Below are 16,819 nucleotides of genomic sequence, written 5' to 3'. Positions count from 1 at the left end.
TTTACCTTGGCCTCCAGAGAGCTAACACGATCTGTGAGGGCTGTGATACGACTGCAATTCAGACAGTCTGAGAGAGGGGGACAATAGGAAGAGAGAGGTGGGGGACAAAGACATGTTATAATCAATTAGATCAATAACAGCTTTCAAAGTGGACTTTCTAAGGTGAGTTCTCTTTAAATATAGTGGTGTTGTCTATAAAGTTTTCTGCAGTATGGATTTCTTTATCACTTATACATTTTGATGAAGAATAAACTAAATGTGCATGCTGTAATACTAATGAGGAATCAGTCAGAAAATGTGCAGTTTAAAAGAACTGTGCATGCAAACACAAGTAACAGTTTACTGTAACAAGTCGGTTTAATCATTAAGTCTTGCAACAAGTGCCTAAGATGCAACAGTTCCAGATGGACAAGTTCCTTTAAAGGTGTTTTATGAATGCTTTTGTCTTAATTAGGCTTTTTCATGCTGAAGTGGAACATATTTTGAGGTGATAATGGAGATTAGAGGTTTGGTTCTTACTTGAGATATGTTCTCCTGTTTTAGAAGCAGCTTTCAGAAGTGCAGCCTGTTTTCTTACAGCCTCCTGGGCAACCAGGTTACTCGATGATTCTGCATACAGAGATTACATTGAGAAAAATGAAGACAAGACCCCAAATAAAAAAACAAAGAAACAAACCAAAAAAACAATAAACAGTGTCTCCAAAAACTTTTTTTTTTTTGGACAGTGAAATCACACTTGTAAATGTATGAATATCACTACTGTTCAAATTTTATTCATATGAAAATATGCTTTGGTGAGCACATGATAAACGTGAAAAAAATCTACATACCCTTTTTTTATTACTATACTTTTTCCCAAGTAAAACATTTACAGAAGTTTGTTAGGTTTCCAATCATACAGTAACACAATACATATACTGTACAAAATTAAAACAAAAACATATTTGGACATGTACTGGTTATTTTTAAATGAACATGTCTACAGTTAATGTGATGAAAAACACTTGTGGTCACTTTGCTAGAATTGTGTGAACTTGGGTAAAAAAAAAAAATGATTAGAAAAATAAATTAAGTTTAGCATAATTTTTTTGCAGATAAAACAAGATATTTTGTAAGTTTGATACTGTTTTTCTATTGAAATTTCTGAAAATACTGTTTTCAATGAAATTTCATGCAAATGCTAATATTGTATTTTGAGGCCACTTAAGGTATGAAAATAATCATGAATAATCATGCAATACCACAATATACAACTGACCAAGAACAAACTTCCCAAACTTTTTTAGAAACCAACCATTGTTTTTCAAAATCTGTGAGTTCAGATCAAATTTAAAGCCAAGCAGCAGTACATATTTAACTCCTGGCTTTTGCTGTGTATTGGGATAGTTACGCTTTGAAAAGCATTAATGATGCTGCTTCATATCTGCAGAGACAGGAAAGGCACAGAGGGGCCTCCCTGACAGGTAAGCCCACACAGAACCCTGGCACGAGGGGCACAAATAGATACAGAATACAAATGTGGAAGGAGGATCCAGGAATTGCTCTTCATATGAGAAGCGCATCTTTGGGTCTTATATGTTCAGTTTTGCCTTACATTAACTGTTTATCTTCTATCTTCATAACGATCTTGAGGAAGAAGGGTTACTTTTGGCAGACAAGAGAAAAAAAGGCTCACATTTAAAAACAATGGTTTCCTTGTGCTGCTCAAATGGACCTGAATTCGCTTTTCCCCAACTCTTCTCACTCTTTCTCTTCTTCTGTGTCTTTTTTAAGGTAGTAAGAAGTTGTAGTACTCGACGGACTGACCTGTTTCAGATTACTTCAGCAAACGTATCTTACATTAGGCAGTCTGTGGCTAGCTTAGGTGCTCCGGACATAAACAACTGACCCAGTTCAGTGCTTTATTACCGACTAGGGACAGAAAGTCTGCGCAGCCGCTCTGACGTAGCTAAACCACAGCAGCAGCAGAACCAGAACCAATGAAGTGGCACCTGCCTTGCTTCGCGAACCACATGCAACTGCTATCTTCTTTTGCATGTGGATTTAAAACAGGGATGAGATGATTTTCATTTTTGTGTGAATTATCCCTTTAACAACTATCCCTAAATCTCTATTTAAACTGAAATATGTGAACTGAATATATCACATTCACATTCAACATAAGAATACTGAGCTGAGTGAGAGTTCAACCACCCCCAGGTTTGTAATATCCCTTCTATTAATATTAACATCCTTTCCCTTATGAGTGCCCCTTACGAGTCACGTCAACCTGCAAATGTATGCAAGATTAACCTCTCACCTTTGAGTGTGTGTGGATGTATACTGGTGGGAGCAGCCATTGATTTTATCAGCAGGTTTTTAATAACCAAGGTCCTTCTTAGTCTTTAAGGAGCAGAGGGGTTGGTGACATCAGAACATATGATAAAACCTAACTCTCTCATGAATGTGTGTGTGTGTTTGTGTCTGCATGGCAGACAGTTCAAAGGTTGAGTGCTCTTAACACCATTGTGAGATCACTTCCTGTTAAGATGCTTGGGAAAGCTGGACAAGGTTATCGGCAAGTTCATCTGACTAAAATATCACAGAGGGGAAAGAGTATCCCCAGCACTGAAAAAAAAGACAGTGGATTCTCTTTTTGCTTTCAGGAATGGCATGAAGTGTGGCAGTATTTATCCTGGGAGGTTTTCCTGTTTATTAGCTTATATACAATTAGAGAAGTTTGTGGAAGGAAGTCCCCAGCATTTGTGTGTGTGTGTGTCTGAGGACTGAGTTATGATGCAGCGTGTAGGAATACAAATGTGTAAAGTTAAGTGTGGGTGCACTTATTTAGACAAACTGTCCATTGCACATTAAACCAACTGGTATTACTGTTGCACTAATCTCATACACGCTTCACCTTACTAAATAATGGACAGAAAGAGAGTCTTCGTACAGAGATCATTCTCTTCAGTCTCAGGTTAAGGGTATTAGGATGATGACGCTATTGATCTTTCATTCAAGCAGCTGAGGAAATATAGTGTGCCTGGAGAATTATGGGTATGCAGCAGGCCACTATAACTCACAGCAATATTTTTCCTTGCTTAGCCCTGAAATTATTAATGGCTCAAGGTCAGCTCTTAATTCTCCTCTCAAAATAAAAATAAACCTAGGCACATGGCCACAGGATGGCACAGAAAGTTCATGCTCAAGAGAAGTGATTTATTACCTACTGAAATAACAGGAAAAGTACACCTTGATAATAACAGGGGAAAAAATCTACTAAATTAATGTTGCTCAATACATGAAATTGTTATTTAGCAAAAAAAAAATATGAGAGTTTCATGTATAATTAGAGTATCTAGTTTTTAAAGAAAATGTACTTTGCAAATAAAATAAATATTAAATTATACACTAAAATTTGCATATATTCTTTATTATACATTTTATCGTATAATATTTTGCATTTTCCTCAGGGTGGATAGGGTCTCATATTTAAAGAATCAAGTGCCACTGTCTGCATTGCAAGACAAACTGAGTATAAAATGATTATGGAAAGTGATGATTATGTTATTCCTCTTCACTCATACTCCTAATACTGAACTACAATCAGCTTTGAGAGTCTAGATCCATTAGCTGATCTAAAACAAGACCACATCCGAAACAAGTCCATTTAAAAAGACAATACTTTGCTGTGTTGACTAAACATCTTAAAGGTTTAGAGCGTCCAACTGGCTTCAAACTAAACGGAGACTTTATTTAACCTATTTAAAATCTGAATATAGTAGAGAGGAGAAAAGGGAAAAAAAGCACACATCTGTAGATGAACAGAACAAAAAAAAAGTCTCCATTTATCTCTGTCAGCAAAGACTGCTGCCCTCAGCACCAGAAGCTCATTAGAGACCAGGTGGTAGTGATGAAAGCAGGTGAGGAGGGTGTGTATGTCTGCGTGGGGGTGTGTGTGAGGGATGGAGAATTTTAAGTCATGTTCGCTTTCTTTTCATAAGATCCGCTCTATTGAATGTCGAGTCTACAGGGAGTTACTTGTGCTGAGAAAGCAGTCTCTGTGTTTTAAGACAGAGTGGGGAAAGGTTTTCATGTCTCTCTCTTTTTCTGTTCCACACAGACGACATTGTTTCTAAGTTATTCAAATTAAGGTCCATAGCTCAAGGTCGAAAGTAACTGTTGATGTCCATTATATTCAATCTTGAGCAGCGTGGATATTAACCTACATAGTCATGAGGGTCCCACACAACAATAGACCCAACTGACATTCATTGCAAGGACAAAAAACTATTTATTTTATGTTCCACAAAGGGAAAAAAGAATGTAATACAGGTTTGGAATGACATGAGATGAGTAAATGACGACAGAATTTTCATTTCTCAAGACAAAAATAGAGAACGAGCAGCACACACCTGGCCCAAAAACATACGATGAATAGTTGGTGCAGCCTTGGGGGTCTTGGAACAGACCAAAGCGAAGCTAGAACAGACGGAGAGGGGGAGTGACGGAGGGAAATGAAGGGGAGGGGAGCGAGCTCACCTCCTACATACATACATCCCTCCTCATCAGTCAACATTCCCTCAAGATCACACAAACACATACTTTAGTCTGGCTTCACACAAACCCACACACGTCACATTGAATCACACTATACATCACGCTGCTGCAAGACAAAACTATAGAAATGAGCACAGGTTACCCATGATGCAATGGGACTTGAAGATTAGACCAGAATTGGAGCCCATCTTGACATTCAAATACTACAAAGAATTCAGACATGAGTGTTTCACGGTCTTCTGTGTGAAAAGCGTTACTCATCCTGCACCAGTTAATCGCCCCTCCTCTAAATGTGTGCCTGTCATTAGCATCCAGATGTGCACTTGGAAACAGCCCTTAAACTTTTACAGGGAACTAACTCTAAATTTTCCCTCTTCTCACTCTTTGCTATACAGTTGCCCTAGTTCAGCCTAAATGCAGTAGCAACTTTACACACTAAGAGTAAATAGTGCTTTTGTATGGTTTTGATTTAGCAATTTGCGTCAATTTTTAATTTCACTTCTGGGGTCGGTTGCACCAGCCAGGTGTAAAAAAGCTGGGTGTAAGTCCTACGCTGGGCTTTGCAACGTCCAGCATTACGATAAATATTTACACCTGTTGCACCACAATCAGCTGCAACTAAGATACATTGTCCTGCAGTTATAGCTCTATCTGAGATGACGTTCACGCCACAATGACTACAACTACTAATATAGAACTGAATTGCTTAAGACATCATAACATGTGAAGCCACCGCACTAGGGATGGGCATTCGATTAAATTTTCTTAGTCGATCGTCGGGAGAATTAACGATCGACTATCGATTAATCATTAATATTTTTATAATATAATTAATTATTTAATTTTTATAATAAAAAAATGCAATGAATACAAAAATACAGCGTGTTTTTCCTCGGTGAGACCTTTATTAAAAGATCAACTTGTGGCAGACAGTTAAACTACGTTCAGGCAAACCGAACATATATCCGCGTGCATATGCAGTGCTCTAAAGCAGCGGAACCCTTTCGAGTCGATTAACGCATATATGCGTTTTGAGTCTGAATAAAGTGCTTCATTCTTTTTTCTGAGGAAATCCATTTCTCAAATCATCAACCACATCACATCTTTTTGGGGTGAATTATGTCTTAGTCCTCTCATCGCGAAGCAAACAGTAAAATAAAATAAAAACGCTGCCTTTTCTTCTGTGTGGGCGTATTCAAGCCGCGCGCTTCAGTTTGAATCTGAATAGCGCGTTCAGCGCGGGGGCGTGGTCACATTAAATATAATGAAGGAAGATATGAAAAACAGACATTGCGTTGTTTTCATATGGATTACTTTATCTCAGAATATTTGTTTTTCGGAAGCACTTGTTTAGTTTAAAAGTAAACATTCCAGGCTTTCTATAGATATCTCTCTCATGTCTCTTCGTTGAGTATTCACGGAGTTACGGTTCATTTTAATGAAATGTTTGTACATGACGATCAGCGGAGACAAAGACTGTAGACAGCGCACCTTGTTTGTTATCTTTATTTTATAAGTGCACAAAGGTTTTTTGTTATTATGTCTGTATCCAAAAAAAAACTAGACCCTTTACAGATTCGATTGATGTATTGCTCTTATCTGTACGATTAAAACTGAGAGTGTAATTTATCAGGGGTTATCAGGAGAAAATGACTCAAAACGCATATGCGTTAATCGACTCGAAAGGGTTAAAGCCTCATGAAAATTTGCCGGGATGCATAGGTACATCATTTGAGTCGTGGCCGTGTTGTACTTAAACACGGCATCGCAATGTTTGCAGTTAACTAGTTCGCTTTTTAAATCAAAATGGTCCCACGCCACACTTCGCCGTGACATCTTCATGATTATTCTTTGAAATCAAAACGGAAGATCACAGATAACCGAGTAGGGTGTCAAATATTGCCCCATGGTGGTAAAATATTTAATTGCTGCCACACAGTGAAATTCATTTAATTGCTTGAAGACTCGCACTACGCAACGCAACCTGCATTAGATTAAAAAAATGCTTTAGATTAATCGATAACAAATTAACATGATCGAGGAAAATCTTAACGATCAATTATCGATCGTCGATTAATCATGCCCATCCCTACACCGCACCATAATTTTATTGAGTAAACATTTCCTAACAAGTCCGCGTTTTTAAATCCGAAGCCTTCCTGCACATTCCCATGATGGATTTAATCAAGGTTAAGTAAAATATAATAAATGCAATACAATGCTTCTCTCTAGAGTTTTTTTTTTATATCTGACTATCAAGTTTATGTGCAACGAATGTCTGTCCATTTATTTCTGATGAAAAGTAACAAAGCACAAAACAAATAAAATTACAAATAATGAATGGAATTAAAGACATGAAATATTTCCAAGCATTTACACTGTCCAAGATGTCAAATGGTTCAGTTTCTTTTAATAATCCCAGTTCATATATAATGTTTAACTGCATAATTATTAGGCTATATGATGTAAAGAAATATATTTTGTATTCAATTACTGTCGGCAGTGTGGTAGGCTACATCGAGCTTCGTGATTAATATTTCTTATCCTGCCCGAAAAGACAAGACCATAAACATTACAGTTCACGTCTGCAGTAAGAATGAACTAACAGACTGTGAATCCTGAAAACGAATGATGTCCGAGCAAGTAATGACTTTTCACTTTACACCTACCTCTGACTAGGCATAAGATTCAGTCTCAGATGTAGCACTACGCCGAGATGGTGCAATGGGTATAAATTCTACACGTGACTTATAGTGTATTTTACGTCCAGCCTAGTCTTACGACCGGGTGTACGTCCAGCTGGTGCAACTGTTTCTAAGAAAATGTGAAGCTTAAAAGTGTTTCACACTAATCCTGTTGAAACAGCAAATCTCTCTGGCACAAATGTTCAACAAAAGTTGGTTTCATTTAAAACTAACTACCAAATGAATCTCCAAATAAAAACTATATTTGAATATGAACTGTGGCAGCAAACATTATGCAGAACTACAAATTTAAACAAATAAAATTCATTGAAATTTTACTAAATTTATACCCTATCTGGGTGTTTTCTAGATGGTTGCTGATGTGCTCTGGGATGTTTCAAAAGGATCCTTGCTTGCGTTTTTTTTAGTAAACACCACTAATAAATGGATTCTAAAAAGCGGTTTCCTGAAGAACAGTGTCAGGTTTTGAAACCACTTAAGCCTCTTCTCTCAAAAATATTTTCTAAAAGAGGAGGCTGTCGGCTATCTGCTTTGATATCTTTGGCCTCTGTGTGGAAACACATTTTAAAGTGTACAAGCTGGAAACACTTTTCTACAGGAGACAAACAGTCATGTGGTGTCTGTGGAAGATCTGAAATAAGCCCCGTGAGCATGTGTAACCATGTAAGCCACAGACCAGCCGTACAGTAAACTCCTGAGATGAGACGTTCCACAATGCAGAACCGCCTCTTGGTTCTTTGACACTTCCTCCCACGCTAAAAAACAGATGTTGAACAGAAAGAAGGCTGGACCACTTGTCCTTCTTTGTTAGGCAGAAACACAAAACATACAGATCCTCCTCCCATCATAAAACCCAATCCCCTTTCATGTCTTTGTCTCATGACCTCGGCTGACCTCGTGCCAGACGTGAACCCATGTCATCGCACTTGTGCCTTACTCGTCTCACAGTTTCCTTAAACTCTTTCACCTCTGCAATTCAGTAGCCGACACCCCCTCTCCTTCCAATTGTCTCCTAAAAGAAACAAGAGTGGGCACTACCAAAAGAAGGTTCTGTCTGAACCACAGAATGTTGTTTGTGAGGGAGACAGGCAGGGAGGGATCATCTCATTTACCCACACCAACCACACCAAACCCTCCGCAGTCATTAAAAATCTCTCAGCTCAGGGGACACACCACCACAAGAGATTCACAAAACAAGCACAGGAAAACAACGCCTGCCACATATTGCACCTCACAAAATCAGCTCCTCAGCATGCAAGAAATGACCGAGTCTTAAAAAGTTAAGGAGAGCCTAAAAGTAGCGCGTACCAGTGGTGGTCAGTAACGGAGTAGCTTTACTTCATCAAGTACAATCATTTTACAATCATTTTTCAAGAATCTGTACTTTACTGTAGTTTTATTTTAAGTAACGTTTACTTTACTACATTCCAAAACATAAGATCTTATTTTTTGCTTCACTACATTTCATAAAACATATCGTTACTCCTTACATCACTTTTTTTGATAATAAATGTTCTTTGCTCACTTTCTGCTGCTGTAAACCTGTAAAGCCATATATAATAGTCTGAAAAAAATTATACTTATTTTTAAATAGATCAGTTTATTAAAACAAAATATTAGTAGCCTAACTTGCAATATTTTTATTTAAATTAACTTTGAATGTTAAATTCACATTAAATATAAACTCAGTCATATTAAAAATGTTGAGGCATTACACCCATATCTGTTAATTAAGTAAACAGACAGGTTTTATGCATAGTTAATAGATTACATAATCTATAAGGTGAGAATCAAGATATTTAATTATATACTTAATGTGTTTGGGGATGTATTGAATAAAAAGTAAAAAGGAAATAAACATAAGTGCTGTTGTGAAAGCAGTAGGATTGTAAAAGATACGTGCTAATATAAAATTAAATTAAGTAGCCTATATAAAATTGCAAAATAAATCGATCTATCAGTACTTTTTTACTTAAGTACATAAAAAAACAGTACTTTCGTAATTTCAATTAAGTAAAATTGAAAAAGGAGTACTTTTACTGGAGCAATATTTTATTATACATATCTGTACTTTTACTCAAGTACTTGATTTGTGTACTTCGTCCACCACAGCGTACCACCAATACAGACTTTAAATGAGAAGAAGGAGCTGCAATTGTCCTATTGTGCCAGAAATAGTAATCTTATTTAAGTTGCTTTGTTGCTTAACAACCAAAAACAACCTACACAGTTTAATGAACTGTCAGGCTTATGAACTATTACTTGGTAGAATAATTGTTTATTCTAGGGCTGAACTGATATTAAAATTCTGGCTGATAGCGATCAGTTATTTTCTTCATTTTATAACCAAAAACAGCTAAGTGAAGAATATTACATTTACAAATTAAAAAATAAATTAAAAGTAAACACTACAAAATATAACATTATAATGAACAGCATGAAAAATGGTTTTTCATTGTGAGATTTCCAAAGATTCATTTTTATAGTGCTTCAGTTTTGACTGCTTTGATAATCTAAATGTAAAAATAATCTTGCACAACATCCAAAACATAAAGATATATATCCAAATATACAAATAAATAGTGACAAGGAAAATATGATAAATATGCTATATTAGTTATAGAAAAAGCAATAAGCCACACAAGGTTGTGTGTTATAGTGATTTAACCACAGCTAAGGGATATAACCTCAAGTGTCTTATTGTTCTAATCAAAGAATAGAATAGAAGAGATTTTGTGGTTTGTGTGATGATCAAGGTCAGAAGTGCTATTCCAAATGTGGCACATCCTTCTGAACCACAAGCCAAAACAGATGACACAGACTCAGATATTCTGAGGAATCTGCTTGTTCCACAAGAAAAAAAGAACTTAACCAAAATGATTCCACTAAATCTAGAGCACTCTTGCGGAGGTTTTATTGAGTTAACTAGAGACCAAATTCACAAAGTATGTTTGGCATTGCTGCATTGAAAGTCCAGCATTATTTTTAACAAGACCTGCCGGCCGTATGAGCGCAGCGCAGATGTCCAAATCTCATCCTACCTTTAACCCCCCAAAAATAACAAAAACATTTTGAGGTCCACTACAAAAACAGTGCTACCACGGCAACACCATAACTACTGCGTCAAGTCCAGGAACTATATCATTATATCATTACAGTTCTCCCTGCCAACACAAAACGCATGTTCCAATATTCCTCGCAGCATCTCCTGTCTTAATCACAGATCATAAACCTGCATTAATGTGCTTATGAATGCACTCTCACTCATCAAACTCTGTGGAAAGAGCCTTCCTCTGCCTCATTTAACTCTTCGAAATAATACTTTTGCTTTAGGCCACAGAGCAGCATATGATCCAATTTTTTGGCATCTAACGCCACAAAACCTTTCTCTCAATTTCAAATCATTTCCTTTACAAAAAAAAGTTGGATTCACATGATGGAATTTCAATAATCTGCTTTGGAAGAGTTTGGAAAATCTGACTTTTACTCAGCAAGTTTATGCTACAAAAGGCCTAAATGGGACTGAGAGGAGCGTTTTGGGTCAGTCTGCCAAAGGTCAAAAGGTATTTTAAAGCAAAGATTAAATAGCTGACCTTGAGAGTGAAAACACTCTTAAAACACAATCTCTGTAGAAATGTAGTGTTCCACAGTCTTTCGAAATAAGGTGAGAAAACAGTCTAGAAGATTTGGAAAGCATTTGGTTATTAGTCCCTCTGGATAATAATGGTGTGCAGACAGTATAAACACCACTCTTTTTTACAAAAATTTTTTTTGAAATGGAACAGATATATGCTGAGTGTAGCCCCAAAACTGATACTGTACAGACAACACGCTAGCCATCTAGCAAACAGAAGATGCTCCCTCTTTTGGTGGCAGTGACGTGACGTGACATTCAGCCAAGTATGGTGACCCATACCCAGAATTTGTGCTCTGCATTTAACCCATCCAAAGTGCACACACACAGCAGTGAACACACACACACACACACAGACACACACACACACACCTGGAGGAGTGGGCAGCCATTTATGCTGCAGCGCCCGGGGAGCTGTTGGGGGTTCAGTGCCTTGCTCAAGTGCCTTGCCTTGCACCTATGGTATTGCCGGCCCAAGATTCGAACCCACAACCTTAGGGTTAGAAGTCATACTCTCTAAACACTAGGCCATGACTTCCCATGAGTAAGCTGTAATAAAGACAAATGTTTTTGAAAGCATGACATAAAAGTGCTTTAATTGTGCTTCAGAACATAACTTATTTTCTGAGATGTCAGTTATACCGAAGATCTCTTTCTGCATATGCCAGCTTAGCATTTCACTCAGGATAATGTTAAGATCAGTATAACTGTCCAAATGTGATAAAAAATGCTACCGTTTGGAAATGTTAGGATGATTTGACCATTAGGAACGACAATAACTGACAAATTATTCTCATTTGGCCTTTGTCCTTAGACATCCACAATCCTCGTTTATTCATATTTTTCATAAAACGGAAACATACCCAGTCAATCAGTGTCACTCCATTTAAAATATATTCTTAAAAAGGATCTTTCACTATGTAATACTTTAAATGCCAAAGCTAACTTCCACAATGGGAACGAGAAGATTTGTTCCCCACTTACCCAGTCATTCAAAGACATTTAGTGTGTCTGTGCATGTGTGCATGCCAGTGTGTATATAATTAGTTTCAAAGTCAGAGTTAAAGAGAGTCTAAGTGGTCGGTGAACTTCAGGGGGGCCATAGACCATTACAGGAAAAGTTTCAGTGTCCTTTGTGGTTGTGGCTGCCCATAGTAAGTCACATGAGCAATCACACCTCACTGCTTCATCGTGTTTAAGTCAGTAAAAATCCAATTAAAACACTCACACAAAGCCAAGACATTACAGGGCTGGAAACAAAGAGCCGCAGCTGCTTTTATAATGAGATGAACAATGGATTTCTGAATGCTGTACATTCTGTGCATTTCTCTAGATTAAAGACGTCTTATTTCTAGAGGTCAAAGATCATTTAATGTGAAATGTGAAATGTCAGAACCACATCCTTTGAAACGGCACACACATATGCCCACACTCACACACAGGCATTCTTACAGAGCGTCATCCTTGCGTGCAGGAATTCTGACACGTCATCTGAACTGTGTGCTTGAGCTCAGGGTTTCGAGCCTAACACTAAAATAACACCTGGCGAAAGCATGATGATCATAGACATAGAGAAAGTATAGAAGCCTACCAAACACATACTACAGAATGCAACACTCAAAAAAAACCTTTTATATAACAATTTTCAGAATGAAATACAAGCTATATGACCTCAGTATGTTTTATCTAGTCATTGTTACCCAATCATCATCTCAGAAATAAAATAAAATGTAATTTTTAATTGCTTAAAAAGTCTGAGGTTATGACAGTCTCGCCAGATAATTCATAAAAAAAAAATAATAAGAAGAAATGCTTTAGCTATTTGTACCTGTAAAGGAACCACGCCACTAGCAGCACTAGGTTCACGAAAAAGGCAGTACAATCGTAAAATCGCACCCAGTTCTGGCGGTGCACAAACGGCCAAAAGTGGGTCGTTCCACAATTAGTTCTGGCACTATGAAAAGGTTCCCGCAGTGCAAAAGGCCCTATTATGTAAGATCAATGAGGTTCATCTGACCTCGCAGAATCCAGCTGTTTCTCTTTATATTAGTTTATCAGGAATCTAAACATAAGATGATAAGAAGATCACTGAGGTCAGTCCGTTTACAACTCTCCAGGCTGCTGGCATGACTGACAGGCACTCAGAGATGAGTAGGAACAAGACAATACTGAAGTTGTAAGTGCTCTGAGCTGAATGAACTGCTATGTGCCAAGAACTCTGTATGTGTGTGAGAAGAGCGCTTGTTATCACTAGGACAGGCTTCTTATCTCTCCCCACTCTTTCTGCTATCAGGACACACACATGCAGCCTCTTGTTTTCAGTGTTATCTAGACAGGTGTAATTATCTCTTATCTGACCTCTTCTAACCTTCTTCTCTTCATCTTTGTCTTTCTTTCCTTCTTGTTTCACTCCACGCCTGCATTTGGTCTGCATCGCAGGTGGATGTACACGGTCAGTTCTTCAGCAACAAAGGAAGCTCCTGTGGGGTAACTCTGTAATCACCTAGTATTCTCATCTGGACAGCTGAGACACTTCAATGAATAGTTCCAACTATAGTTCACAATAGTTACATTTATTTATTTAGGAGACATTTTTATCCATGTGCAGATATATAATTCTGTGACATACTGAATAAGTTCTACAAGCTTGTTGGCATCATTTCCTGATTCTGTCCCCCCACCTTCCCTGTCATCCTCTTTAAAATTCCAATCAGTTTTTAATAAATGTCAATATCGCTATTGTTAAAGAGATATATCTAGTGAAAGTTATCATGTCGTTCCAAACCTGTATGACTTTTCTTTCTTCAATGGAACATAAAGTGTTCAAAAAAAAATCTAAATGTATTTATGTTCATAAAATGTAACACTCACTATTCTAATTCTATTCTTAAAAAAAAAAAAAATCTAACTACCTTTCTAATCTTTCTGTATTCTATTTTCTTTTCATTTATTATGCAATTGTGCGTGTGTGTGTGTGTGTGTGTGTGTAAAGGCCTCTAACACTAGCTTGCTCTATTCTTTTTTTTATTCTATCTGTTTTCTTTTTATTTATTATATTATTTAAAAGCCCATGCTACGTGTACTGTTTTGACCTAACTGAGACTTGATATAGCACTTATATATCATTGCTCTTTTTGTTGTTTTTGATTGCTTCCACTGTCCTCATTTGTAAGTCGCTTTGGATAAAAGCATCTGCTAAATGAATAAATGTAAAGGTAAAATGTCATTTAATAAAATGTCTCAATGTTTTTTTATGTTCATACAATGAAAGTCCAGTGGGGTCAAACCCCACTGACTTTCTTCGAGCAGTATTATTCAAAATATTTTTTGAATAAAAAAAGTATCTTATGCTCACCGAGACTTCATTTATTTGATAATAAATACAGTAAAAACAGAAATAAAGTGAAACAATATTAGAATTTAAAATAATTGTTTTCTTTTTTAATGTTCAAATACAATGATTAAAATAGTTAAACATTTATTTAAAAGTAGAAATTAATTAATTTAATTTCATGTAATTATTAATTTCTAGCCAAGCTATAAAAAATTCAAGATTTTTTTTTTATTATTATCAATGCTGATTTTCTTTTCTTTTCTTTTTTGTGGACACTGTGATATATTTTTTTCAGGATTCTTTAATGAATAGAACGTTCAGAAGAACAGCAATCAGTTTAACCTGTAACTTTATAATAGTTTAATGAGTCCTTGCTGAATAAATCCCCCCCCCCCCATAAAAACAAAACACACTAATCTCAAACCTACAAATATACAAAACAGAAGCATTTGTCAATGTATCATCACATTCTCTGAGTTTAGGAAAAAGAAAGTCAAATATCTACTTTAATGCACACACTCACTTCAAGGCACTTCTTCTCTTTCTCTGAAGTTTAAGAGTCACTCACAAAGGCTATTTATAGAGCATTTGATAGTGCTACTGCAACAGAGGGTTCAGTTTCAGCCAGCAGAACTAAATCCTTCAGACCTTTAACAATCCTGCTAAAAGAAGCTTCATCCATTCAACCCTGACAGGGCAGCATATCATCACCTTGTCATTCCTGTTTGTCCCATCTGCCTGTCTGTTTCCATCTAATGAAAATAATTAGACTGAATATTACCCGTCAGCTGTCCCCACTATGACACAGGCTCATACAGACACCCTCCAAACACTTAAGTTTACTGTCGAAAAGCAGACCAGACCAGTGAGTGAGAGAGACTTAAATGGATTCCCACACTCCCACCATCTCTCTTCCCACAGATCTGAGCTTTATCTTAAGCAGCCACTTCGACAGAACATCCACACAGCCTTGTGTTTGTGTTAACATAGGGGTGGATGAAAGATGGGATTGACTGGGATGAGAAGAAACCCTTTGAGCGAAGCAATGAGGGGGTATTCAAATGCAAGAGGAAAAGAATATCAAACAGCACTGATCTCAATATGAGAGAGTCCTGGATCAAAACACACCTAGAATTCTCTATCTCTTGTAAGTATCAAAATACACATGTGAGCCAAACTGGAGGGTCATCAGAGGTCAAGTCACTGAGAGGGATTTAAAATACATGGCAGGCTATTTTAAAACTACAAGACAGTGTGGCTAGCAGACACTGACCCCTAAGGTTCATAAAAATTCAATAATTATATGACTTGGTTCATGACTTAATTAATGACATAAATCAAAAGTGATACCTATCATATATATATTGATTATTTAACCCTTTAAATTGTGTTTTTGTAGATATGTTGTGATAAAATGTTTTATTTCACAACAACTAAAAATAATAAATAATAGTTAATAGTTTTGTTATATGCATAATAATCCTCTTCAATCTGCAATATTAATTAAGAAGCATGAGGCCGTAATTACCAAATAATTGCACAGAGGAAAATAATATCTCAGCAATTTTCTTTTTATCAGCTTCCTGGCAGTCGGCTCTCATGACTCGTAAAAGCTTTTAAGAAAACAGGGTGGTTAGGCCTCTCAAACTAACTTATGGATGCTTTTAGGCTTTATGAATACAAATGACTTCACCCAGTGGCCAGATAATGAGACAGTTTGGGCAAATGGGAAATTAAATCATGCTGTCTCTGCAGGAAAATGTCTTTTCCATATATTGTGTGCGGGTTGTTGGGTTATTGTTATTAGGGAAGACTAGATATATGCAGAAATAAGCTACTGGATGTCTGAGCAATGTGGATGAAGGAGCTTTATCTGGAGATCTGATGTGACTCATTGAGGGTGTCTGACTTTGTGGTTGTGGTTTGATGGACCACTAGCCTATAAAAGCTCCAGAAAAAGCTGAAAGAGACAACCTCAGAGAAAGAAGTTGAACTGTAAGGTCCTAGCACTCAAGTGGACTTTTCACAATACACATTTCAGACACTGAGATTGAACATTTTGCCCTGAACCAGGGTTTCATTCTCTGCACAGGCATGCCACACACTGGAACATCTCTATTTTATTCTTGTCTTCATGGTGGAATGACACAAGCAACCGTCTACACCAAAACAACAACAACAAGAGAGATAAAAGGAGCACCAATTTGTGCAAGAAAAGCATGTTTAAAAGAAGAGCTGGGTGTGGTGCCAATATGTGGGAGATGAGACTCATTCTTGCTGACACTAGTGCCATGTGAAAGAGATCAGCAGATCAATGTGGGCGAGGGAAAGACAAACAAACAGTAGAAAGATTCTCAGTAAAATTTCAATAACAAATCCTAGGCTTAGTCCATTGGCATCATCCTGTACAAGTGTAGAATTCCAAGTAGGGATGTAAATGATTATTCGGTGAAAGGTTAATAGTTGATTAGAGATGCAATCGATTAAAGCTGTCGATGATCGGTTAACCGATTTAATGTTGTGCTGCATTTGGCTTGTGCGCAGAACACGTGCGAGCGGCTGTGAGTGATCATCATTAATTCACAATGTACTAATTAAGCTTTTAAT

At 37.0% G+C, this 16,819-nt stretch overlaps 1 protein-coding gene across 4 annotated transcripts in view; it reads right to left on the bottom strand.

Moving 5' to 3' along the window:
• LOC113091347 (EMI domain-containing protein 1-like) overlaps nt 1-16,819 on the bottom strand; it is a 55,422-nt gene that overhangs the window by 16,889 nt on the left and 21,714 nt on the right. For all 4 annotated transcript variants that reach the window (XR_003287333.1, XM_026256799.1, XM_026256800.1 and 1 more), the window contains exons 4-5: nt 520-609; nt 6-67 (exon numbers count right to left, since the gene is read on the bottom strand). Coding sequence is in view for 3 of the 4 variants with exons in the window: in XM_026256799.1 (XP_026112584.1) it covers nt 6-67; nt 520-609 (152 nt within the window). In the remaining variant the exon portion in view is untranslated. The remainder of the gene's footprint in view (nt 1-5; nt 68-519; nt 610-16,819) is intronic.

This window comes from Carassius auratus, unplaced genomic scaffold, assembly GCF_003368295.1.
Source record: "Carassius auratus strain Wakin unplaced genomic scaffold, ASM336829v1 scaf_tig00214183_4049273_7079891, whole genome shotgun sequence".
Taxonomy (NCBI): Eukaryota; Metazoa; Chordata; class Actinopteri; order Cypriniformes; family Cyprinidae; genus Carassius; species Carassius auratus.
Note: the sequence above shows the minus strand (reverse complement) of the source record. Positions and strands in the feature narration are given on the sequence as shown.